Source organism: Oncorhynchus mykiss, chromosome 3 (genome assembly GCF_013265735.2).
Source record: "Oncorhynchus mykiss isolate Arlee chromosome 3, USDA_OmykA_1.1, whole genome shotgun sequence".
Lineage (NCBI taxonomy): Eukaryota > Metazoa > Chordata > Actinopteri > Salmoniformes > Salmonidae > Oncorhynchus > Oncorhynchus mykiss.
In genome coordinates this window covers 54,541,137-54,569,088 of record NC_048567.1, presented here as the reverse complement: position 1 = coordinate 54,569,088, position 27,952 = coordinate 54,541,137, and the positions used below count along the sequence as shown (strand labels likewise).

Here is a 27,952-nt window from a genome sequence, read left to right as displayed (position 1 = left end):
CCTGACTATTTGCACATTCCGATTGAAATGTTTGTTAATTCATGTCACACCTTTTGAGTTCCTTTGTCCATGACAGAGAATTATTTCACCACCCCATTCCTTTTTCCACACAACTTTATCTAAGGATGTAGAGTGAGTTTCCTGTAAACAGATAGTTATATTCCTTTTCTTTTAGCCACGTAAAGACTGATCTTCTTTTTTTTATAATCTGCTAAACCGTTATAATTAGAACTAGCTATACTTATTTCCCCCCTTACCATAACTAGATACTATCCTCACTCTAAATTGACCATAATTAGTGCTTGTAAAGTTACTGCCATCAGAGGTATTATGACGGTCAAAATTAGAGCTTTGATATTTAAAATTCAAGAAATAGGTTCTAGAAATATTTGTTTTATTCCCTTGCCTGTTTGCCTGTGAGCCAATGCCACAGATGTTAGAAAATTAAGACAATATATTTTATGTGTAGTAAATCTGAGTAGGTTGATGTGTATGATATTGGATGTGATTTAGTGAGAGTGTGTACAATGTCTGTGTAAGAGTAAGACTATAATATGTGATGTCCAAATAAATAGTAACTCCGACAATTTGCATGGTTGAGTGTCTTTGTGTAACATGTAGTGGGTATAGCCTTAATATTCATGAGGATAATTGTAATTCATATCGTATCACTGTCATAGTTGCATCATAATTACCTTTAACATCATTGAAAAACATCCCAGCATTTCCATAGCAATTCATGTTTCACATGATCATGAAAGAGACCTTGCGTTACTCTAGAGACGGCTTCACTACAGTACAAATGTATTCTGTACAATATGTTATTATTCCCCAATACTCCTATTCTGATATCTTCCCCTTGCTTGTTGTAAACATATATAAACTTGTAGACGAATACATAAAAAAGAAACAAACATTAAATTATAAAACAGTTCTCGACAATAGAGAGATGGCGAGATGAGCACAAGATCAGGGGTGTGTGTGTAAGTCCGTATGTGTAAGCGAGCATGTAATTGAGTACGTGTGTGTTGATATCCACTTCATAGTGTTCAGATATTTTTACAGTTCTATTTGTTAACGGCATGTGTGTTAACATCAGAAGAGTGTTTTGGCGATTCCCTTCCACTTGGTGCAATCTGAGTGACTACTACCTCATCTGTTGCTGTTATCAAGGGCAATTTGACTTGTTAGGTTTCTAACCTGCTGACTGTTTCTGGCATTCTGGCATATCCCCTTTGGCATACCAAAGGGGACCAACTATTTTACCGATTTTATTCCGTATTGTTGTCCTACCGGAACGCATGTTTAGAGTATTTTACTATTTGCATTGTAGTTGAGACTACGCATGGCTACGAATGATTATTGTTACCATTTTTTGGGGGGAGATGGAAAGTGTGGGACACCTCAGTGATCTCTTTTACGACCAGTGTGGGACACCTCTGTGATATCTCAATATGTATTCCAAGGTTATCCTCGTCGAGGGGCTTGTCCGCCCCTTTCTGTTCTCGTGGGCGGCCTCGCACAGTGTTGCACGTAGCCTCGACCCACCCACTGGCCTTGACGAGGCTCATCATGGAGCTGGGCTAGTATTTCCCCCCCCACCCCCTTTTGTCTCCGGAAACCCCGAGGCACAAACAAAAATATTGTGCACTTTGTACAAGTTGTCAGCAGCTGCGTTGTTCGTAGATTGGCTGTAACCTTTCAACCAAATCTCCTGGTGTTTTGCTTCAAAATGCTTAGTAACTGTCATGGCCCGCATTTTCCACAGCGTCCACGTGTGGGAACCGTTTAAGTAACTGTGAACTGAGACGAGGATATCTTTTGGCGATATCACAGTGTTATACTAGTTGGAGTTACCGGGTTAGTGGCGGGACTGAAGCTGTTAGTTTCAGTGTTAAGGGGTCTGTCGCCCTCAAAGCGGAAAATGTATCATCGGAAGCAGAGTCCACTCTGAACATTGATACTTAGTTTCCTGAGACTGCTGCACTGCTTGCAGAAGTGTCTGAAGGACAAGAGAAGTTCATCTTAGCTAAAGTATTGCATGACCAATGAGGATGGAAGTTGCTCACTCAGACTGCTTCCTCGAAATCATGGAAATAGTCTGAGTTTTGCTGATTTGTATGTGCTGAGATATTGTAATATCCGCTTGAGTCAGATTCTGTACCAAGAGGTATCGAAAAGTATTTTTCCCAAGGGGTCCTGTCGACAGATACTCCTTGTGGATGACTGTGTTGCAGCAAACATTAGGAGAACACAGTGTTGTCAGTGGAGGCAGCACGGTTACTTGTGACCACAATTGGTTGTTTTTCCAATCAATCAGTGGGACCAAACGATCCATCAAGCCTGCTCAGAGTAGCAGGTGTTCAGTTTTGTGGCTGGTAACATACGAACAAGCGATACGTTTTGGAAGTGTAGTTTCAGCATGAATCGCTTTGTGAGTGGTGAAGTAGTTTGAGTGAAACCTCAAAGTTTAGTGTTGTTTTCAACCAAAGTTTAGTTAGGTTCACAGCCCTTTTGAGATCATTTTATCCATGTTTGAGAGATGAGCGTTATTGTCGAGCCGAATGAATTAGTGCATCACAGGGCTCTAGACAATTTTTCCCCCCAAGGAGTACATGTGCTCCTAAATGAAAAAATGTAGGCGCATCCAGAAATTGAGGTGCACAGTGTAAAATGTTAAAGTAACAAAGCATTTATTACATACATATTTATACTGCTTGTGTGTGTGCACATGTACCAAGGGGCACACATCTATGCAAACCGCACATACCACCAAAACCACACATTGACCCATGCCTACTAGACGCAAAGGATATCAGTTGTCCAGCTGCTTTTGTAGGTTGGCCGTCTGGCACGCTAAGAGGTCAGCCAGCGGTCCACGGCAGGAGTGGGATCAACTCCTCGACTGAAGGCCCCTCCAGGCTGATCCTCATCAGGTCTTCCCTGGGGGAGACCCCAAGGCAGCTTCTTGTCGAATTCTTAATCCGGTTCTGCGCAGAGAAGCCTCGCTCACACTGAGTGGCTGAAATGGGCAGCAGCAGCATAAGCTGTACCAACTCCAGTATGTTCTAGGGAAAATATGATATCTTTCAATTTAATTTAAACTCTTACCATTAACTTATCAAAACCAAACATAGAAGGATACCATACATAACCACTCAGGACTGTTAGCCTGCCTTGTAATCGTGCCTGTAGGGGTCCTTTGACAACATGGTCTCCCACAGGCCACTGTAGGACTTGTCCTACAGCCCCTGCCACTCAAAGGGGAGAAGGCTGGCCTGGTCTTCTGGCCATGTGTCAGGGTTTAGCACTCTGAAAGTCTCCACTGCGGTCTGGACACCCTCATCCTTCAGCAAACCACCAAACCTGGCTTTGAGATCATCCACGCTGATGTTGATTGGCGCCTCCATGTGCTGCTTCAGTTGGATTGGTGAGGTCCGTGAAGACTTTCAGATTCCCCTTCAGTGTTATTCCCTTTAACAGAAATGACACACACACACACACACATAGAGATTCGCACACCAACACACAATGAAATGTCTGGGCATTTGTCTGTCTCCCATATATATATTTTTTAAAGACTTCTCCACTGCATTTCCCTCCTTATCCTCATTGTTCTTTTAGGCAACGAATACATTGATTCTCACACAGAGAATCTGTCTTAATCATCGATTTTAATCATCTATTTCTCTTGCATCCTAACAAGCTCTCATCCTAACACACATGGAATCTCCTCTCATCACCCTGCTGCTGAACAAGCATGGTCTGGATCTTCTCCAGCATGCCTCCTGCTTTTGCCCTAAGCTTTAGTGCTTCCAGTCTGGTTACTGTCTTCCTCAACTCTGTGGCTTGGGGGAGGGTCAGGTCATTCCTTTGCAGGGGGATGCTAAGTGAGGATAGCTCCTCAAACATGTCTGAAAGAAAATGGCAGAATACACTTACTCCATTTCCCGTATTATCTGTTAAGTAGTGAGTAAATAAACTGTCACCTGCCAATTACTTGATTCTGACAGTTTATTTGAGTCTTGTGGTATTACATTTTCTGTGTAAAACTTACCTCCTTTGCCCGCCCTTGAACTTCCGCTGTTGTTGATGCTACGGCCAGGTGCTCCATGGGCTGCAGAACAACGGAGTACTGGCCTTTGTCAGTGGCAAGGTCCTTGTCTTTTCCATGCTGCAGGAACACTTTTTGAGGGCTCTGTAGACATGGGGGATCCAGAGAGTGCCCTTGACGCTAGATGGTGTGCAAATATCCACACAGCGCTTTCGCCCGAAAACATAGAGCTCTTGTTTGGATTTTCCGCTGAAGTGATACATCTTCCATTTCAGATACAGAAGACACCTTTTGGCTCTTTCTTCTGACAGTATTGCCAGCCCTAGCCTGGCAATACATTCAGGTCTAGCCTGTGAAAGTAAGAACAGAATCTTCCAAACAATTCACCCCCCCCCCCGTCCCCCGTCTCTTGTGCCAGCAGAAAACAATAATTCTGTGGTATTTACCATTCCAGCACTTAGAGCGCACACACACGCACTGTTTAACATTCTCTGCTTGCAAATAAAACTAAATCATAGGTTTGTAACTAATACATTATCTTTGGCATACAGTGGATTGGAATTATATGCCCCCCTGCCTCTCTCTGCAGATGGGCAATCACTCCCCCATGGTGGCCCATGTTCACGGAGGCACCATCTGCCCCGAAGGAGATGCAATTCTTCATCCATGACCATCCAATGAGCAAACAGCACGAAATGCGGCCTTGGTGGCATCCAAAACACCTCGAATGACGACACAAAAAAACTATTTTACAAAAGTATTTCTGACAAACTAAATTCTATCTCCATTACGAATAATGATTCGACTTTACACAACTATAAAGCCTGTAAAGAGAAACAACTTACCAATGGCATGGGAGTGCTCAAGAGTCTGTCTGACCAGGAGATTGACTGACTTCCCATCGTCCAACAAGCGCATGAAGACAATCTCGCATTCGGTGTTGGATATATCAGTGTCTCCGTCTATTAGAATGGCAAAATGCTTCGCGGCGTTCAGCTTCGCTGACAGGCCCTCTCATTATGTCAGCAATTTTACCAATCATCTCCGCACATCTTACATCATTGTCGTATGTCGGATTAATGTCAACTCCGTTTTTGTGGTCTGATAAGCGGCCCAAATTTGATGAAAGGTTCTTCTTTCGCAATGAAGTATGCAATGTTTATCTTTATTTTCAGATGCCTCCTCTTCTCCTCAGACAGCAGCACTTGCCTCCTCAAGGCTGCTGACACAGTGCCTGATGGTTTCTCCTGTCTCAACAGGTACAGATATCTATACTGGATATTCCGCTGCGAGATGTTATGTTTTGTTACATTATCTCTTTTCAGATGTGGGTTTCCTGACACGAAGGACAAGCTGCCCGCCTGTTTCTGCCCTCTACAATATTTGCAGAACATGACGTTGTTTTCGAAATCTAGCAATGGGATCATTTTGAGCAAATTCGCATTAACATCTATATGTTCTCCTTCCGCCAGGCTACAGTGGACGTTGAAGTGACAGCAAGGGTCACGGTAGCTTCGCTAACATTGTTCTCAGCAGCTTAGCTAACGTTTTTCTCAGCATCCCTTACGTTAGCTGCCATGTCAACATTAGCCGGCTCAGGTAAATCTTGTGAAGAGGCTTCGTTAGTTGAAACTTGCAAATCCCCCTCGCTGGATTCCTCTTTCTCCTCATCGCTTTTTCACTTAAAATAAAATTGAATGGCTTCATTTTTATCGATGACTGCACGTTAACTTATAGCCTATACCGATTTTTTTTTTCCAGTGTTCACCTTTCTCTCACTCTGACTGACTAGACTGCGTCATCACAGAAAACTCTAGTGTGGTTGGCGTATACCGCTTGTAAAATGTGGGACTTGTAGTTTTTAAACAATTCGCAGCGGGGGGGAAATCGATTACGGTTGGTTGTAATCTTTACTCACACACTGCTCGTAAATTATTTTTCTGGTTCGCGCACATCTATTTTTAGGGCCATATGCGAGTGAAATACTCGCGCTGTAGAGCCCTTCATCATGGGTCATGGGTTTCCATGTAGCGACTTAGTGTTGTGTTTTGTGGTCATATTCCCCACAAAGTGGAGGGGTTATTCGCACCAATGTGATGTGCCATTTGTGTTCAGTCCGATGGACGAACACAGTCCGATGGACGAATCTGGGTTTGGCGGATGCCAGGAGAGCTCTACCTGCCCCAATGCATAGTGCCAACTGTAAAGTTTGGTGGAGGAGGAATAATGGTCTGGGGCTGTTTTTCATGGTTCGGGCTAGGCCCGTTAGTTCCAGTGAAGGGAAATCTTAACTCCTACAGCATACAATGACATTCTAGACAATTCTGTGCTTCCAACTTTGTGGCAACAGTTTGGGGAAGGTCCTTTAAAAATCTAATTGTATTGGTCACATACATGTATTTAGCAGGTGTAGCGAAATGCTTGTGTTCCTAGCTCCAACAGTGCAGTAGTATCTAACAATTCACAACATACACAAATCTAAAAAGTAAAATAATGGAATTACGAAATATCAAAATTAGGACAAGCAATATCGGACTGGCATTAACTAAAATACAGTATAATAGAATACATTATATAGAAATGAGATGAGTAAAGCAGTATGTAAACAACATTATTAACCTTTTACGGCTGAAATACCGTTAACGGGATCGATTTGACAACAGCCAGTGAAAGTGCAGGGCGCCAAATTCAAACAGAAAACTCATAATTAAAATTCCTCAAACCATACAAGTATTATACACCATTTTAAAGATAAACTTGTTAATACCACCACAGTGTCCGATTTCAAAAAGGCTTTACGACGAAAGCATACCATGCGATTATGTTAGGTCAGTGCCTAGTCACAAAAAACACAGCCATTTTCCAGCCAAAGAGAGGAGTCACAAAAAGCAGAAATAGATAAAATGAATCACTAACCTTTGATCTTCATCAGATGGCACTCATAGGACTTCATGTTACACAATACATGTATGTTTTGTTCGATAAAGTTCATATTTATATAAAAAAATCTCAGTTTACATTGGCACGTTATGTTCAGTAATGTTTTGCCTCCAAAACATCCTGTGATTTTGCAGAGAGCCACATCAATTTACAGGAATAATCATCATAAACGTTGATGAAAGATACAAGTGTTATTCATGGTATTAAAGATATACTTCTCCTTAATGCAACCGCTGTGTCAAATTTCAAAAAAGCTTTACGGCAAAAGCACACCATGCGATAATCTGAGTACAGCGCTCAGCCACCATACAGATACCCGCCATGTTGTGGAGTCAACAGAAGTCAGAAATAGTATTATAAATATTCGCTTACCTTTGATGATCTTCATCAGAATGCACACCCAGGAATCCCAGTTCCACAATAAATGTTTGTTTTGTTCGATAAAGTCCATAATTTATTGTCCAAATACCTCCTTTTTGTTCCCGCGTTTAGTCCAGTAATAGTGCCCACGCCTTGTGCATTTCTAAGTCCAGACGAAAAGTTAGTTCTATTACAGTTTGTAGAAACATGTCAAACGATGAAAATAATCAATCTTTAGGATGTTTTTATCATAAATATTCAATGATATTCCAACCGGACAATTCCTTTGTCTTTAGAAAAAAAAAAAGGGAAAAGGAACAGAGCTTGCGCGCATGACTAAACTCGAGGCTTTCTGCCAGACCCCAGATTCAAACAGCTCATATTCGCTCCCCCTTCACAGTAGAAGCCTGAAACAACGTTCTAAAGACTGTTGACATCTAGTGGAAGCCTTAGGAAGTGCGATCGGACCAAATTTACACATCTCAGATTTCCCACTTCCTGGTTGGATTTTTCTCATATGCCATATGAGTTCTGTTATACTCAGACATCATTCAAACAGTTTTAGAAACTTCCGAGTGTTTTCTATCCAAATATACTAATAATATGCATGTCTTGGTTTCTGGGCCTGAGTAGCAGGCAGTTTACTTTGGGCACACTTTTCATCCGGACGTGAAAATAGCGCCCCCACGCCGTAAGAAGTTAAAGTGACTAGTGTTTCATTATTAAAGTGGCCAGTGATTCCATGTCTATGTATATAGGGCAGCAGCCTCTAAGGTGCAGGGTTGAGTAACCAGGTGGTAGCCAGCTATTGATGGCTATTTTAAAGTCTGATGGCCTTGAGATAGAAGTCTCTCGTCCCAGCTTTGATGCACCTGTACTGACCTTGCCTTCTAGATGAAAGCTGGTGAACAGGCTGTGGCTCGGGTGGTTGATGATCTTTTTGGCCTCCCTGTGACATCGGGTGCTGTACAGTGGTTACTCCTTTAACTTCTTGCGAAGAGAGCTTAATCATAGCCTCAAACGAATTAGCATAACGCAGCGGACATGAATACCCCTAGAAAATGTTCCTATTCATGAAAATCACAAATGAAATATATTGAGACACAGCTTAGCCTTTTGTTAATCACACTGTCATCTCAGATTTAAAAAATATGCGTTACAGCCAACGCTAGACAAGCATTTGTGTAAGTTTATCATGGCATAATGCTATGGCTAGGCTCTGCTGGCAGCAGGCAACATTTTCACGAAAATAAGAAAAGCAATCAAATTAAATCATTTACCTTTGAAGAACTTCGGATGTTTTCACTCAGGAGACTCCCAGTTAGATAGCAAATGTTCCTTTTTTCCAAAAATATTATTTTTGTAGGCGAAATAGCTCCCGTTTGTTCATGCTTGGCTGAGAAATCGACCGGAAAATGCTACCACTACAACGCCAAACTTTTTTCCAAATTAGCTCCATAATATTGACAGAAACATGGCAAACGTTGTTTAGAATCAATCCTCATGGTGTTTTTCACAGATCTATTCGATTATATATACGTTGGGACAATTGGTTTCTCATAAGAAGCGATTGGAAAAATGGCTACTTGTGTACTTTACGCAAGATTTTCTGCGGGAGCCATCATGTGACCTCTTGCTAAATGTGGTACCTTACTTATTCTTCAACATAAATGCGCAAAAAGACGTCACAATGCTGTAGACACCTTGGGGAATACGTAGAAAACGAAAGCTCATTCGTAGCTCATTCACAGCCATATAAGGAGTCATAGGCATGAGGCGGTTAAAAAAAATGCGGCACTTCCTGATTGGAATTTTTTTATCTGGGTTTCACCTGTAACATCAGTTCTGTTGCACTCACAGACAATATCTTTGCAGTTTTGGAAACGTCAGTGTTTTCTATCCAAAGCTGAAAATTATATGCATAGTCGAGCATCTTTTCGTGACAAAATATCTTGTTTAAAACGGGAACGTTTTTCATCCAAAAATTAAAATATCGCCCCCTAGTCGTTAAAGGTTAAGTTGCGTCATACTGCGGCAAACCTTGCGTGCTGCCTGAGCATTCTGTGGCACGTCATTTAATTCTCAGCCATTTTTTCTGTTACTGTAAGTTGTTGCTAGTTTGACCACCAGAAGGCATCTTTGAGAAGCATTTGATAGTATTACGTATTGGCAAACCAGAGATTTTAAAACCTTTTTTGTAATAACAGTATATGGGATTGATTTTAAGAAATTTGGCTTAATTAATTTGATTAATATTAAGGTGCTTCTATTCAGAGAACAAGGAAATCCTCAGAGTTTCTATGGCGCTGTACACCGTGATATCGGGAGTAGGCTCTAGGATCAAAGGATTCTAAGTTATTTGCCTTCACTAGACAACTTTGTTCCAATATTTCTGTAAGTCGGTGATATTTATTCCCATAGTACTTCGTTATGGGTCCATAACTAAAACAACTTATGCATTTTGAAAGTTTTTTTTAATCATTATTTTATTAACAAAATGTGTTTATTTGCCTACTGTGCAGTCTACAGTAGATACTGTGGTAAACATGGGAAAGTGCCTAATTACATTCATAAGGGAGAGCAGGTCATGTCTGTACTACAGAATGCGGGGCACGCGGGAGACCGGTGTTATGTCCGGTGTGATATCTTCACTATTATTCTACAATGTAGAAAATAGTGAAAATAAAGAAAAATCCTCGAATGAGTAGATGTGTCCAAACTGACTGGTACTTGCTTAATTAATTAGATTAATATTATGGTGTTTCTATTCCATGAAAAATGAAAAATCCTCTGGGTTTCTGTTAGAATGGAACAGAAAATATTGCGCTGTACAATGTGACGGTAGGCAGTACAGTACTGGGCTATTTAGCTAAAGAATTCCTGTGTCCTGTGCACTGGAGACCAGGTGACGGGGAGGAAGGAGTAGGCTGTCTTTGTTTTTAACTTTGTTCTTAACATTTATGCTATTTCATAGTTGTGATGTCTTCACTATTATTCTACAATGTAGAAAATAGTGAAAAATCCTGGAATGAGTAGGTGTCCCAAGTTTTGACTGGTACTTGCTTAATTAATTAGAATAATATTATGGTGTTTCTACTACATGAAAAACGAAACCCTCAGGGTTTCCGTTAGGATGGAATGGAAAATATGGCGGTTTGTTCGAATATTTCTGTAGGTCAGTGATATTTATTCCCATAGTAATTTGTTATGCATCCATAACTAAATCAACATCTGCATTTTGAAATGCAGTATTTTTTCATCATTATTTTATTAACGAAATGTGTTCATTTGTTTATTAGGCTACTGTGCAGTCTACAATAGTAAACTGTAATAAACATGGGAAAGTGTTAGGCTACTGTGCAGTCTACAATAGTAAACTGTAGTAAACTGTAGTAAACATGGGAAAGTGCCTAATTCCTTACATAAGGGAGAGCAGTGCAGGAGACCGGGGTTCAAATCCCCGTCGGGGAGGAAGGAGTAGGCTGTCCTTGTAAATAGGAATTTGTTCTTAACTGATTCCATATGTGTTATTTTGTAGTTGTGATGTCTTCACTATTTTTCTACAATGTAGAAAATAGTAAAAATATAGAAAAATCTTGGAATGAGTAGGTGTGTCCAAAACTTTGACTGGTACTTGCTGTAACGAGTCAACCATGGCCCTTGAGCAATTTGCTCAAAATTGCTACAGAAATATTAACGAAAGCATAAAGATGTTGATGAAGAAATGCTGTTTTGAGTTAGATTTCCTCTAGTGACTCCCAAACAGCCAACGCTAGACAAGCATTTGTGTAAGTTTATCAATAGCCTAGCATAGCATTATGCCTTGCTAGCAGCAGGCAACCTTGTCACGGAAATCAGAAAAGCAATCAAATTAAATCGTTTACCTTTGATGAACTTCGGATGTTTTCACTCACGAGACTCCCAGGTAGATAGCCAAAGTTCATTTTTTCCCAAAATATTATTTTTGTAGGGCAAACAGTTCCGTTTGTTCTTCACGTTTGGCTGAGAAATCGCCCGGAAATTGCGGTCACCACAATGCCAAAAAATATTCCAAATTAGCTCCATAATATCGACAGAAACATGGCAAACGTTGTTTAGAATCCATCCTCAAGGTGTTTTTCTAATATCTATTCGATAATATATCCGTCGTGACAATTCGTTTTTCACTAGGACCGATTGGAATGGCTACCTCTGTATTTTACGCGAGAATCTCTCTCGGCGCCACCATGTGACCACTTACGCAATGTGGCCGCCTACGGCTATTCTTCAACAGAAATGCGTAAAACTACGTCACAATGCTGTAGACACCTTGGGGAATACGTAGAAAGCGTAAGCTCGTTGATGATACATTCACAGCTGAATAGGGAGTCATTGGAACGCAGCGCTTTCAAAACCTGGGGCACTTCCGGATTGGATTTTTCTCAGGCCTGCAACATCAGTTCTGTTATACTCACAGATAATATCTTTACAGTTTTGGAAACGTTGGTGTTTTCTATCCAAAGCTGTCAATTATATGCACATTCTAGCATCTTTTCCTGACAAAATATCCCGTTTAAAACGGGAAAGTTTTTTTTCCCAAAAATGAAAATACTGCCCCCTAGCACCAAGAGGATATGTAACACTTTAGAATGCTTAAGCATCGAATACATTGCAAGTTGAGGGATTCTCACAACAGTAGCCAGGCTATAAAAAGTCTGTCCTGCTACTAGAAATCATTGTATCTACCTTTCCGATTACTTTTAGAGTTTGGGAATTACAAATGTGCGCTTTTTAGTTACATTTTTTACATTTGAGTTACAATCTTTTAATTATTGTGGTATGTAGGATGCTACATTTTTGACCAGTTGCAATTGTAAGTAGGCCTAATAAAAAATGTAATAAACCCTACTTCTATTAGGCTGTTAAGCGTCAGCCAGTTAAGTTATTTTATATAGGTCTTGGCTCCGAAGAAATAGACTCCAATTAAGCCCTCTTGTTGTTTGTAAATTCAAAAGGCACTCGCACATCTATCATTTTTGCAGGTGCATGGCAACAGCCGGATAAGATGAGGAAAAAGAAGGAAGCACACTGCTCTTGATCGTGTCACTGATCTTTAATAAGCTTTACGTATCGGCCTCATGGTCTTTGTCAGAGCTTTTGTGAGTAAAAAAAAAAATGTGCACCCTTATGTAGACCTAGCCACACCCACATCCATTCCATGCATCAAAAGGGGTTAAAAGCAAAGGAGAAACAAATAAGTGCTACCGAATATATAATTATATGCATTTCATAAATATTCAAATAAAGTGTGTACATAAAACGTATTAAACACGTCTGTAAAACCACAATGAAGACATCGACCTACCAAGCAAGTTTTCATAAATCATTGGGTACAGTGTAAGAAAAAAGTCAGAGTAATCTGAAATGGGGGCATAATTAATGTTCAAATTTATAACATATATAGACATTTCATCATTAAGACCTTTTATGAAATGTCTGGAGGGTTAAAGGGGGGGGTTCACACCTAGCTCAAGTTGGGGAGGGTGGGTTCACACCTAGCTCGGCTATTAGACAATTATTTAGTAAAGGTTGAATAGTCTTGTTCAGCTAATAGCTCATCCTGCTTTGCTTGTGAAAAACTAATAATATTTTTTTCCCCTTTCCACACGTTAAAGATTCCAATAGATAAAGTGTTTTTAGCCACAATCGGCCCCAACCCAAGTTAATAGATTTGGGCACAGTCGATAGCATGCTGGACTTCGGGCTAGAATGTTAAGGGTTCAAAATCTGCTCCCTGCTTGCTATAATGGATGAGTTTGATACACCTGGTATTGGATATGGCTGAAAAAAAACTGGCTAAATAGCCATTTTCATAAACAAACTTTATGACAAAATATGCACAATCGTTTGTCTCTACATTAACTAACATATTCCTCTCAAATATACACGTTTTGCTTGTCTCGTTATGACGGTATAATTACTTAAATTTGTTTCCCCGTAATGTTTTGTCAGCCATCTTTGCTGAAGTCACCAGGGATGGGTGGCCCACGTCAAATTTGTCATTGGAACCACTCGATATGATTGGTCATATATAAACCTTGGGACCCAAATGGATAATGAGTGCTGTAACTCCCCCTTGTGGTGGTCTGGAGCAATGAAGCCGTGACGCTGGGTACCTCTAAGTCCCGCGGTGTAAGCTCACAACTTTTAAAGGAGGAACCTCTGAGGGTCTTGGAGCAGCCACTGGGTTAAGTTTGATTGCCTTTGGGGAAAGAAATAAAGGATCCAATTTGGGAAAGTCGTAATGCTGGTGAGTTACCACTGCCCTGATATCCAAAAGTTATTTCCGGCTGTATGCAGTAACACAAAGCGCATTGTGGTTTAAAAATGTAAGAAATAACACTGCAAAAAAAAACAAAATACTGCAAAGTTGCTTAGGAGCTAGGAGCAGAGCTTCCATGTGTATCGGCACCATCTTACATCATCCTGTTTCAGCATGAAAATGCCCCCTTGCACAAAGTGAGGTCCATACAGAAATGCTTTGTCGAGACTGGTGTGGAAGATCTTGACTAGCCTGCACAGAGCCATGACCTCAACCCCATCGAACACCTTTGGGATGAATTGGAACGTTGAGTGCTAGCCAGGCCTAATCGCTCAACATAAGTGCCGACCTCGCTACTGTGGCTGAATGGAAGAAAGTCCCTGCAGCAGTGTTCCGACATCTAGTGGAAGACCTTCCCAGAAGAGTGGAGGCTGTTGTAGCAACAAAGGGGGGACCAACTCCATATTAATGCCCATGATTTTGGAATGAGATACTTTTGATCATGTAGTGGATCTAAATCCACAATTTTCTAATTGTGTTGAGTCGCTCAGGTATCATATGAACACACACAAAACATGGTCAAATGTGTAGAATTGTAGGAAATTCACTTTAAATCTGCAACATTTTCTCTCCGCCCAATGCAAAATGTGTACAATTGAACTTAACTGAAAATATTTATTTCTGCCAGTAAGAGGGGCGTGTGGAACTCTTTGGGGTTACGTGGTTTGCGAGGTGGGGGATTTATTACTATGCTGATAAATGACCATATCCATCTGGACCTTTACCACCTAGAAAATGTGTGTAACCTGACCTACTAAAATAGGAGTTGAGTACATCTGATCTATAGGCTAGTACCAGATGTGATGCATCATTAAACCTCTCCACGCCATAAGGTTCTTGTTCACATTTCGTTCAAGATTTCACGATTTCCCCATGTTTCCATCAGTGGGTCACCTCTTTGTTGCTGTTATTCAACCATTACTATTTTCTGTCAGAATGATATTCATTGGCTCTCTGTTTTTAATTTAGTGGGTCTGAGGTTCACCTTGAAAGGGAGAGGGGGGGTGCAAGTCAATAGTAGGATGGTGTTCTTAATGTTTGGTACACTCAGTGCATTTTACATTTTTAAAAGTTATCAAGTATAAATTACCAAAGTTACAATCGATTGCTAAAGATTTTCTGTTAATTACAAAAAATTAACATTATCTTTGGTAAATTACCGGTAGCTTTGCAACCTTAGGAATGGTGAATACAAGGCTGGCTTGCTGATTGAATGTTTACTGGACTTCAGTCAGTCTCTGAGGAGGGAGGCTGGGGAAACGAGAAGTTTTTGATGAAGGCTATTGACTGAGGCATTTCGCCTTGAAGCAAAGTCCACAGGAGAGAGGGGAAGAGGGGAAAACGTTTCACAAATTAGTTTCAAACATCAATCAAATTTATTTTTTAAGCCCTTTCTACATCAACAGATGTCACAAAGTGCTATACATGGAGCACATGCCAGCTTTCCTCTACTGGTACGGTCCTTCTGTATGAGCTCTCCACATGGTTACGTCAGTATCGATCAGCATCGAAGACGAAGAGGTGCTAGACAACAGATATTTTGGGAGATTTGCTTAGGCTATTATCTGCTTGATCCAAAACAACAAAGGTTATCTTTCAAGTAAGCTGGGATATAGAAGGATAATTGATTTGCAATTATTGTTTTCAAAGCATTGGAAAGCCTCCCTGGTCTTTGGTTGAGTCTGTTTGAAATTCACTGCTTGACTGAGGGACCTTACAGATAATTGCATGTGTGGGGTACAGAGATGAAGTAATACAAAAATAATATTAAACTCTATTATTGCACAAAGAGTGCCACGTATGTGACTTGTTAAGCAAATGTTTACTCCTGAACTTATTTAGTCTTGCCCTAACAAAGTGGTTGAATACTTGTTGACTTTTGAAAAAAATAATTCCACATAATCGGGTATTGTGCATAGGCCAGTGACAAAATCTCAATTTAATCAATTTTAAATTCAGGCGGTAACACAACAAAATGTGGAGAAAGTGTAGGCGTGTGAGTACTTTCTGAAGGCACTGTAGGTATCAGCCGTTGCTAGCTTAGTTGCTAGCGTTCAAAGCTAGCTAGCTAACAACACAAATATCTGGAATAGTGACAAAGCAGTGGACGGAAGCAACTCAGACGGATTACCAGGACGTGTACTCAAAGCATGCGCAGACCAACTGGCAAGTGTCTTCGCTGACTTTTTCAACCTCTCCCTGACCAAGTCTGTAATACCTACATGTTACAAGCAGACCACAATAGTACCTGTGCCCAAGAAAGTGAAGGTAACCTCCCTAAATGATTACCATAAGGCTGGTCATGGCTCACATCAATGGCATAATCCCAGATACCCTAGACCCACTCCAATTCGCATACCTCCCCAACACATCCACAGATGACTCAATCGCACTCCACATTGCCCTTTCCCACCTGGACAAAAGGAACACCTATGTGAGAGTGCTGTTCATTGACTTTAGCTCATCATTCAACACTATAGTGCCCACAACACTCATCACTAAGCTAAGGACCTTGGGACTAAACACCTCCCTCTGCAACTGGATCCTGGACTTTCTGACGGGCCGCCCCCCAGGTGGTAAGGGTAGGCAATAACACGTCTGCCACTCTGATCCTCAACACTGGGGCCCCTCAGGGGCGCGTGCTTAGTCCCCTCCTGTACTCCCTATTCACCTACGATTGCGTGGCCAAACACGACTCGAACACCATAATTAAGTTTCCTGACGACACAACAGTGGTAGGCCTGATTTACCGACAACATTGAGACAGACCTGGCAGTCTCTGACCTCTCCCTCAACCTCTCCCTCAATGTGACCTATACAAAGGAGCTGGTTGTCGTTTACAGGAAAAGGCGGGCTGAACAGTCCCCCATTAACATCGGTGGGGCTGTAGTGGAATGGGTCGAGAGTTTCAAGTTCCTTGGTGTCCACATCACCAACGAACTATTTATTTTATTTTATTTTTTATTTCACCTTTATTTAACCAGGTAGGCTAGTTGAGAACAAGTTCTCATTTGCAACTGCGACCTGGCCAAGATAAGGCATAGCAGTGTGAACAGACAACACAGAGTTACACATGGAGTAAACAATTAACAAGTCAATAACACAGTAGAAAAAAAGGGGAGTCTATATATACATTGTGTGCAAAAGGCATGAGGTAGGCAAATAATTACAATTATGCAGATTAACACTGGAGTGATAAATGATCAGATGGTTATGTACAGGTAGAGATATTGGTGTGCAAAAGAGCAGAAAAATAAAAATAAATAAATAAAAACAGTATGGGGATGAGGTAGGTGAAAATGGGTGGGCTATTTACCAATAGACTATGTACAGCTGCAGCGATCGGTTAGCTGCTCAGATAGCAGATGTTTGAAGTTGGTGAGGGAGATAAAAGTCTCCAACTTCAGCGATTTTTGCAATTCGTTCCAGTCACAGGCAGCAGAGAACTGGAACGAAAGGCGGCCAAATGAGGTGTTGGCTTTAGGGATGATCAGTGAGATACACCTGCTGGAGCGCGTGCTACGGATGGGTGTTGCCATCGTAACCAGTGAACTGAGATAAGGCGGAGCTTTACCTAGCATGGACTTGTAGATGACCTGGAGCCAGTGGGTCTGGCGACGAATATGTAGCGAGGGCCAGCCGACTAGAGCATACAAGTCGCAGTGGTGGGTGGTATAAGGTGCTTTAGTGACAAAACGGATGGCACTGTGATAAACTGCATCCAGTTTGCTGAGTAGAGTGTTGGAAGCAATTTTGTAGATGACGTCGCCGAAGTCGAGGATCGGTAGGATAGTCAGTTTTACTAGGGTAAGTTTGGCGGCGTGAGTGAAGGAGGCTTTGTTGCGGAATAGAAAGCCGACTCTTGATTTGATTTTCGATTGGAGATGTTTGATATGGGTCTGGAAGGAGAGTTTAGAGTCTAGCCAGACACCTAGGTACTTATAGATGTCCACATATTCAAGGTAGGAACCATCCAGGGTGGTGATGCTGGTCAGGCGTGCAGGTGCAGGCAGCGAACGGTTGAAAAGCATGCATTTGGTTTTACTAGCGTTTAAGAGCAGTTGGAGGCCGCGGAAGGAGTGCTGTATGGCATTGAAGCTCGTTTGGAGGTTAGATAGCACAGTGTCCAAGGACGGGCCGGAAGTATATAGAATGGTGTCGTCAGCGTAGAGGTGGATCAGGGATCAGGGAATATCATGGTCCAAACGCACCAAGACAGTCGTGAAAAGGGCACGACAATACCTTTTCCCCCTCAGAGGAGACTGAAAATATTCTACAACTGCACCATCGAGAGCATCCTGACCGGTTGCATCACTGCCTGGAATGGCAACTGCTAAGGCGCTACAGAGGGTAGTGCCTGGGGCCAAGCTTCCTGCCACCCAGGACCTATACACTAGGCGATGTTAGAGGAAAGCCCAAAAAATGGTCAAAGACTTCAGTCACCCTAGTCATAGACTGTTTTCTCTGCTACCGTACAGCAAGCGGTCCCAGAGCGCCAAGTCTAGGACCGAAAGTCTCCTTAACAGCTTCTACCCCCAAGCCTTCAGACTGCTGAACAATTAATCAAATGGCCACCCGAACTATTTACATTGGTACCAGTACCCCCTGTATATAGCCTCGTTATTGTTATTTTATTGTGTTGCTTTTTTATTGTTTTTTACTTTGGTTTATTTGGTAAATATTTTCTTAACTCTTTAACTGCAATGTACGTTAAGGGCTTGTAAGTATGCATTTCACGGAAAAGTCTACACCTGTATTCGGCATAAGTGACAAATACATTTTTGATTTGATTTACATGTTTTCAAAATGCGTACTGCCTCCAGCTCATTGTAAAGTCGTGTGTGATGCACTGATGAAGTCTGCCTTCCATTGCCTATGTTTTCTATGTTTGTAACAGCAGCTCTCGCGCTGTCTGACAGATTTTCCTTTCAAAGACTGTGTGCTGTACGCGTTTTATAAATAAGATGCATAATGAATATACTGTACATGCCCCAATTTAAGTCCACACAATTATGCAAATTATCCTATAGACCGATAAGAACGACCAGTCAAATGTGCAGTACCAGTCAGAAGTTTGGACACACCTACTCATTTAAGTAAAAAAAAAAAAAAAAATTAAATCCGTTATTTTACCAGGTAAGTTGACTGAGAACACATTCTCATTTGCAGCAACCACCTGGGGAATAGTTACAGGGGAGAGGAGGGGGATGAATGAGCCAATTGTAAACTGGGGATTATTAGGTGACCGTGATGGTTTGAGGGCCAGATTGGGAATTTAGCCAGGACACCGGGGTTAACACCCCTACTCTTATGATAAGTGCCATGGGATCTTTAATGACCTCAGAGAGTCAGGACACCCGTTTAACGTCCCATCCGAAAAACAGCAGTTAGCAGTTATTTTGAATATCCCCCAAAATTCTAAAATAAATTGCAACAAAAGGCTGGCATTTTGAGTTTGGGGTGTTAAAAATAATTTATCGACAGGCTTTTGTCTCTGTTGACAAACAGAGGAATGCCTGCCTAACATGAATATTAGACTAGGCCTATATCTCCTTTGTAAAGATAATATTAATGGTAATATTAGGCTACTCTTTATTGTAATATTATATGTTTAGGAGATTTCGCCTATCACCAACTGTTGCTGTGTGGATAGCTCCTCTGGAATGATCTTTCAGTAGTCCACAAGATAAATGAGTTCTTCAACGACCTCAGTATCAGTCTTTTCCTCTCAACAGCTGTTGCTCTATGCAGCCTGTTGCAATATCTAGCTATTTTTAAACCGGAAGAATATGATTGCTCTGGATAGTTAGTCTTGTCCCTGGCCTAACCCCTGATGGAAAGACTGATAATCCTTGTGCCCACCATTACTAATTCATCCTATTTTACTATTAGCCACAAGACAGTTTCTCTCCGTTTACACACGTCCATAATGAATGAAGGCCCTTTGTGTTGCCTGATTAGGTACCGCACTGCCACTAAAGTTACAGTGCATTCAGGAATTATTCAGACCCCTTGACTTTTTCCACATTTTGTTTACGTTACAGCTTTATTCTAAAATGTATTACATAAAAAAAATCCTCATTGATCTACATGCAATACCCCATAATGACATAGTGAAAACAGGGTTTCAGAATTGTATGCAAGTTGTGCAAAAACAGATACCTTATTTACATAAGTATCAAGACCCTTTGCTATGAGACTCTTAATTGAGCTCCGGTGCATCCTGTTTCCATTGATCATCCTTGAGAGGTTTCTACAACTTGATTGGAGTCCACCTGATGTAAATTCTATTAAGTTGACATGATCTGGAAAGGCACACCTGTCTATATAAGGTCCCCCAGTTGACAGTGCATGTCAAAGCAAAAACCAAGCCACGATGTCGAAGGAATTGTCCGTAGAGCTCCGAGACCGGATGGTGTCGTGGCACAGATCTGGGGAAGGGTATCAAAACATTTCTGTAGCATTGAAGGTCCCCAAGAACACAGTGACCTCCATCATTCTTAAATGGAAGAAGTTTGGAATCACCAAGACTCTTCCTAGAGCTGGCTGCCCGGCCATACTGAGCAATCGGGGGAGAAGGGCCTTGGTCAGGGAGGTAACCAAGAACCCGATGGTCACTCTGAAGGAGCTCCAGAGTTCTTCTTTGGCGATGAGTGCACCTTCCAGAAGGAAAACCATCTCTGCAGCACTCCACCAATCAGTAGTGTATAGACAGAAGCCACTCCTCAGTAAAAGGCACAGGACAGCTTCTTGGAGTTTGCCAAAAGGCACCTCTTAGACCATGAGAAACAAGATACTCTGGTCTGATGAAACCAACATTGAACTCTTTGGCCTGAATGTTAAGAGTCACGTCTGGAGGAAACCTGGCACCATCCCTACGGTGAAGCATGCTGTGGGGATGTTTTTCAGCGGCAGGGATTGGGAGACTAGTCAGGATCGAGGGGAAAGATGGAAGCAGCAAAGTACAGAAATATCCTTGATTTAAAAACCTGCTCCAGAGTGCTCAGGACCTCAAACTGGGGTGAAGGTTCACCTTCCAACAGGACAACGACAATAAACACACAGCCAAGATGACGCAGGAGTGGCTTCGGGACAAGTCTCAATGTCCTTGAGTGGGCCAACCAGAGCCCGGACTTGAACCCATTTGATAATCTCTGAAAATAGCTGTGCAGCAACGCTCACAATCCAACCTGACAGAGCTTGAGAGGATCTGCAGAGAAGAATGGGAGAAACTCCCCAAATACAGCTTGTAGCGTCATACCTAAGAAGACTTGAGGCTATAATCGCTGACAAAGATGCTTCAACAAAGTACTGAGTAAAGGTTCTGAATACTTATGTAAATGTGATATTTCAGGGTTTTTTGTATAAATTTGCAACATTTTCTAAAAACCTGTTTTTGCTTTTGAATTATGGGGTGTTGTGTAGATTGAAAAAAAAAAAAGACACAATTGAATCCATTTTAGAATAAGGCTCTAACGTAACAGAATTTGGAAAACTTGAAGGGGTCTGAATACTTTCCGAATACACTATATTTCTAGCTTGTGACAGTAGGTGACTGGTTTGTCCTCGACGTCCTGGTGGACAGAGAGCATTGTGGGTCAAATCTGGAACGTCTTGGTTGTTGTTTTTCCATTATGTTAGTCATACTGGCTGGCACTAATCTCAGCTGCTAGTCAAACATGGACATAATCCTAAAATGATATACCTGGGCCATGGTATGATCCTGCATTGCTACACCATTCATGGTCCAAATCCACACTTTAGCCTACTTCAAACCTAGGCTAGATTTCTGCCTCGTAAAAAATGTATTCAGAAGTACTTTGGGTGACACCTTTTTTTACTCTTCTAAATGCTAACTCACGGTGCTCAAAAACTGTGTAATAATTTACCTGTTCTACTTAACGCGCAGAGAGATCCCCATCTGGTAGGTGAGGCTAAGCGTCCTGCTCTGACTACCCAAAGAAATATGGTGTGTGAGATAGGAGCCCTAAATATTCCTTCTGTGAGAACCCTCTGCAGTTATTAGGACACAGTAGTCATAGAGAGAGCAGAGAAAAGACCACTGTATTAATATCCCCTGGCCTGCATCTGTGCCATCCTCATTCTCACAGCATTTTGTCTGTCATTATTCAACCCTATGCCAAATAGGCAGATGAGAATATTGTCCTAAATTTGCAAGGGAAATGCAGACATCACACCTTAAGGGCCAGGAATTGGATTGACTTTTTAACCTCTGTGAGATGACTGAGAAAATGTGCTGGAAGGTGTAGCTTGGTGTCAACCTAAAGGTGTAAAGGTAAGGAGGGGTTCTTTACCCAGTCGTATCTGTACACATCCATGTTCTCGTCGTGTTAAAATAGTGTGTGGAAATCAATCTCTCCATCAATCCTGAGCTGTGTGAAGATGTCTGATCGGTGTGGGGACTGGAGAGAGAAAGTGGGATTACGCCAGATAGAAGACCACCCCTTAATAGCCTACCCCTGTGAGGTGAGCAGGAGGGAAAACGTTGGACCGGTGTGTGTTTGCCTGTGCGTGCATGCGTGCTGCGAGAGACTAGATCGGCTTTCAGATAGACTTTAGAGCAGGGTCCTTTATGCTCCACAGGCTCAGTAGACAGTCTATTCTCCTGATAGTGGGCCAGGCTGTAGAAATGTAATAGGCTTTGGGGGCTGATCGCTCTTTCAGGGCATCCGATCTCTGGTTCTGCTGCACCCACCCTACATCTCAGTGAAATAGGTTTGAAGGAGCAGGGCCAACGGTATCAAGGCTGTGGAATACCTGGACATGGAAAAGTTATGGCATTCAGTGTTCACAAAGATGATTCGGCACTCTGTGAAATGCAACAGTTTAGGTTGGTTTTATTTTATATCAAGCAAGTCCCTCTCTCTGTAGATGCTAATATAAGGAATCGAACAAATACCTTGCCTGTGCGTGCATGCGTGCTGCGAGAGACTAGATCGGCTTTCAGATAGACTTTAGAGCAGGGTCCTTTATGCTCCACAGGCTCAGTAGACAGTCTATTCTCCTGATAGTGGGCCAGGCTGTAGAAATGTAATAGGCTTTGGGGGCTGATCGCTCTTTCAGGGCATCCGATCTCTGGTTCTGCTGCACCCACCCTACATCTCAGTGAAATAGGTTTGAAGGAGCAGGGCCAACGGTATCAAGGCTGTGGAATACCTGGACATGGAAAAGTTATGGCATTCAGTGTTCACAAAGATGATTCGGCACTCTGTGAAATGCAACAGTTTAGGTTGGTTTTATTTTATATCAAGCAAGTCCCTCTCTCTGTAGATGCTAATATAAGGAATCGAACAAATACATTGTTGCCAAACATGTAAGAGCATTTCACAACATCCAAGTGCTAAGTGTCATTAAAAAAGCTCTTGTTATCTACAATCTTTGACTGCATGGACTCTTCAGTGGAGGCATCTGGTAGGCTTCTACTGGTGTGTGGGTGTGTCATCTGGAAAGGAACATGGCCCTTGACCCCGTTCACTTCTGGCAACTTTGCTGTGCCATTTGTGCACTCCTGCACTTTATTACCCCTTGTACCCATGTGCCAGTGCAGCTGGAGGAGGGCTCTCTGCCTGCAGCACACTGGCTACTTCTGCCAGGAGATGGCCTGGCGATGCAGCTGCTTCTTTTTGGCTCGGACTCCCCAGTCAGTGTCTCTGCTCTCTACGCCTACTGGCTCTGACTCATCAGCCATACTTTGGTGATAAGGGTGATGAGGTCAGACCTGATGATTTCACAGTGCCTGAAGTTGTTTGTGAACCAGGCAACCTCCATATCCCACAGAAATTTCAGGGATATCTGCCTTAACCTGAAATTATGGGTCAATTATAGCTTTTTAGAAAACTGTTTAGGTTGAGACACTTCCAGGTTTGAAGATGTTCCATTGGTCGATGCTTTATTATCCAGATAGATTGCTCTGTTATTTCAAAATGATTTATTTTCCTCCTTATTCCTCCGTAAGGTTGTACACATTCTGAAAGCCATATAGCCTAGCCAGTGTGTGTGCCTGCGCATGCGTGCACTAATAATAGGCTGCACAACATATTAAAAGTCGTTTAAAGCAAGTGGCTAATATTTTTTAAGGGCTTAAGATGTGTTTAACAGAGCAGAACCAGTGTTTTCTCAGAAGGGTTCCAATGCTGATTCGTAATGAGTGTGTCTGGTGTCAAGCTGCTGCTAATTAGACCTAGCAGTCCGTTTCCTTCCGCTCAGGTCGGATCAGGGTTAGGGAGGGAGGGAACAGCTCTGGTTTTATAGCCATCTCTCAATCACAGGCCCATCATGGCTCAGGATCACACAGGATTTTATTGGACGTCATCCCAATTATTGACCTCTTAAGACAACCCTGTATGCTGGAGACGGTGCCTAGAGAACAGCTCATTACTGGGACATGGTTGCTCAACCAGTGCGTTAGACTAGAGTAACTTGAGCCTGGCCCCGCCATCAAACCTTCCTGCTGATAGGCAACACGGGTCCCCCAGGAGACTGCTGGGAATTCCACCAGCTAAACTGCTGCTGCTCATTGTATATCTCACACTCTCTCCTCTTCTTTCTCTCTCATTCTCTCTCTTTCTCGTTCTCTCTCTGTCTCTCTCTCGCTCCCTATTTCTCTCGCTCTCTTCATCTGCAGATGAAGGCTACTATCAGAGTGGAAAATTCCAGTTTGAAATAAACGTCCCTGAAGCTTACAACATGGTGGTAAGTGGTCATGTCTCATTAGAAATGGTGTGTTTATGTGTTTGTGCGTGCGTGGTGTGGGGTCCGATTTGAGGTGCTACTGAGCACTGAGAACAGGTGATGAGGGATGCAGAGGAGGACTCGCCGTTTAGTGGTTTCCATTTCCATGGCTAATTCTTAGTTTAATAACACCCGCACACACACACACCAGAGGCCTTACAATCATACCGTCCACCTAAGTTAGGACAGCTCAGGGTCATGAAATCATTCCGATCCTCCCTCCCATTTGAATGTCCCCATGGCCAATACATACCAGGGCTGTGTCTGAAATGGCACCCTATTCCCAACAGTGCACCACCTTTGAGCAGAGCCCTTGTCAATAGGGTTCTCTTTTGGATTTAACGCAAAAGTTCTGTGGAGATTAAACCCTGGTGCTGTGCAGCACTGTGGGTAATTTACACTCTCCCAGTTTGCCTCCCGTCCACAGCTCCATCAGGAGAAAGTGAGTACAGGTCCTCTCGGTAAACGGCCTGGCATGGAGTTGTAGGTGGCAGGGATGCAGGGTGAGTTACAGCCCAACACAGAACAGTCTCAGCCTTTAGTTTTCCCTCCATCCCTCCATTCTCTTCCTTGTTTTTATGCCACCCATCCATCCTGGATGCCGTTTTATCTCACCTCCACACTGCTCGTCTTAATACACAACCACGCGTGCACGCACGCACACACGCCTGTGTGTCATCAGGAACAGTCCAGGCTTTGAATTTACAGCCTGTTTATTCCAAAACCTTACGCTCTGTGCTTTACAGCCTGTTTCTATTGAAGACCTTACGCTTTGTGCTTTATCTTAATGGTGAATTTGCAGCCTGTTTATACAAAGACGCTGTGCTCTGTGCTTTATCTTAATGGGGGCTAATTAGACAGGCAGTAAAGGCTTTGTATGGATTTACCTGCCTTTTATGAGAGCTCATAAACGGCCTGAAAGAGACTCATAAAGAGCATGAGTTTTATTTGCATTTTTTAGGCCTAGCCCCTAGATACTCAACACATCTGACCATTCTAGCAAACTGGGCCACAGTTTTAAACAAATCTTTTCAATCGATATATTATTTATGAATTTTGAAATGACTTGATCCCAGCCTTTTAATAATGAATTTGACTGGTTATTCTAAGCCTTCTCAGGTTGTTGTAAGGTGGTCAACTGAGGAGTTTGATAATGGTGTAAGATGACAGTAGGGTCGGCATTTTAAGGACTGGCTCTTAGCCAGGACTGGCCTCATTAGCATTCAATTCTGGTTATCTCAATTCTATTTTGGGACTTCAGACGAAACGTTTGCACTGCACATCACAGGACTTAGCTATTGTCATCTCAGAGTATTGGCATAGCCAACTGGTCACTTTTTCATGAATCTTTCCCTATCTAGTTCACATTCGTTAGAAAATGGGCAACGGCTGCTTTAGGTAGTGGCTTAATGTTCCCGAGGCCCTTGCCTTTCTCACAGGCTTGACAACCTAACATAAGATAAACAAAAACAAGATGGCGCAAAAGTTGTGATTTAGCAAGTTATTTCATTCAATGTCTCTCATGGAATATATCATTGTGCACTGTAAAAAAAAGGCAAGATTTGGGAAATTGACTGGAGCAGAGAGTGGTATTTTAAGAAAAGTAAAGTCCGCTGTGAGCCCAAACACTTCCAAAGTGGTGTTGTCCTCTTATCAAATTGCCTAGGACTCTGTCTTCTAGAAGCCTCTTTGAAGAACTATTGCAGACTGACGCTTCTGTTTCTCTCTCTCTACTGTGTGTATAACGATGTATTTATCTCTCACGGTGCCACCCTCTTCTCACAGTTTTGAGGAGCACTAATGAGGTCTAAGGCTGACGTATGATCAAATAAACAATGTTAAAGAAGAAGGCACTGCTTTTTTTTTGTGGCGTTTGTCTTGTTTGTTTTTGTTTTCATGTTTGGTTCAGTCTGGGGGAGAAAATATACAAGGGTTTCTTTTGAAGATTCTCAGCACCATATGAAAGTATGTCTCCTCCTGAGCTATGCTGTGCTTTGTATGTTGGTTTGTGGAGGTTGGTTTTCCTCAGGCAGTATTCCATACTGTCCCAATCAAACCTTGTGATAAAATGGGTCTTAACCTCTTCCTCAGGCTCAAGAGAGAGCTGGCTGGTGGACAAGATTAATCCTAATCTGTTCCATGTTTTTTTCTCCCCAGCCTCCCAAAGTGAAATGTCAGACCAGAATATGGCACCCCAACATCGCTGAGACAGGGGAGATCTGTTTGAGGTAATGAACTCTTTCTCACATTGCCAAACACTGATTGGCTTTCATCCTCTTTGTGTGTATTTTTAAAGGATGGCGATTCAGAAATGGACTACATGGACAGTGTGGTCAGTGGACACAGGAGCCCCAGCAGTGGTCAAGCAGTTTTGTGTGTGTGAGATATATATGCTGGGGCTGGAGAGAGGAAAACATTTACAGGCAGATTTGATGTCTGACTAGTCTCTAGTTATTCTCAGAACCTTGGAGAGCAGCTAATGACCATACAAGAGTGCTGCTGTAAAAATACATATCTTTATGATAACAAACTGACATCTAGTCATCAGCACATGAAAGGTCGAGAAAAGCAGATATTTTAAGATGCCTGGCTGGCTGACTTTCTTTTGGGATGTCCAATCATTTACAGAGCAATAAATATCACAGGTGAGAATGTCATGGGGGAACAGGTCTGACTGTAGTAGTAGGCTATTTCTATATTGTGATTTCCGACTTGATGATGGAGATTTTGATTTCTTCTGGTTTCTATTTTCCCAGTTTGTTGCGGGAGCACTCTATCGACGGCACTGGCTGGGCCCCTACGAGAACATTAAAGGTGAGTCTCTAATCACTGTATCACCAGCACCTATAGCTCAGACTGATATCAGTGACCATCTTAATGAACCTCTGTGGTCCCAACGCCCCCGCTCTTAAACTAGTAGTGGATCTTTAAAGCACCGTTCACCCTCCTACTCTGAGAGGGAGATGGATACTGCTGCAGGGGGAGAACATGGGAGCCCTAGTCTAAAAGGAGCTTTGTACGTCATAAAAGTATGCAAGGAGTGGAAATTGCCATTCATTGTGGAAGTAGCGATTGCAAAGCGCTTTCAAAATCCCTTACCTGCTTCTTAAGGTTCTTTCTAAGATCTCAACAAGCACAGTGTGTTCTGTAAACTAAGCAGTAACCATGACAGTCTATTTCCCACCTGACTTTCTCATCTCTACTACTGAAAGAACACAGTCTTCTCTTGAAAGGAGGGCACTTTGAATTGTGTGAGAGTTTAATGCCATTAGCCCTAATTTCCGGTTGGTAGACTGCAAAACTGAGAATGTAGGATAAATCTCTCGGTTTGACCTGGTGAACTTTGCTAAACTTTTCTCTGTTGTGGGGTGTGTGTTATTGATCCAAAGATACTGTGATTTCTCTGAACGAGGCCCCATTCTACTCTGTGGTGGTGGTCTGCTGCTAACAGGTATTGCTCCTGAGGGAGTTGGCTCACTATGAAG

General features: G+C 42.2%; 1 protein-coding gene across 1 annotated transcript in view; it reads left to right on the top strand.

Annotated features, from left to right (window-relative positions):
- LOC110520213 (NEDD8-conjugating enzyme UBE2F) overlaps positions 1-27,952 on the top strand; it is a 90,017-nt gene that overhangs the window by 24,992 nt on the left and 37,073 nt on the right. Inside the window, exons 5-7 of the mRNA XM_036974604.1 lie at positions 24,361-24,428; positions 26,625-26,695; positions 27,224-27,281. Coding sequence (XP_036830499.1) covers positions 24,361-24,428; positions 26,625-26,695; positions 27,224-27,281 — 197 coding nt within the window. The remainder of the gene's footprint in view (positions 1-24,360; positions 24,429-26,624; positions 26,696-27,223; positions 27,282-27,952) is intronic.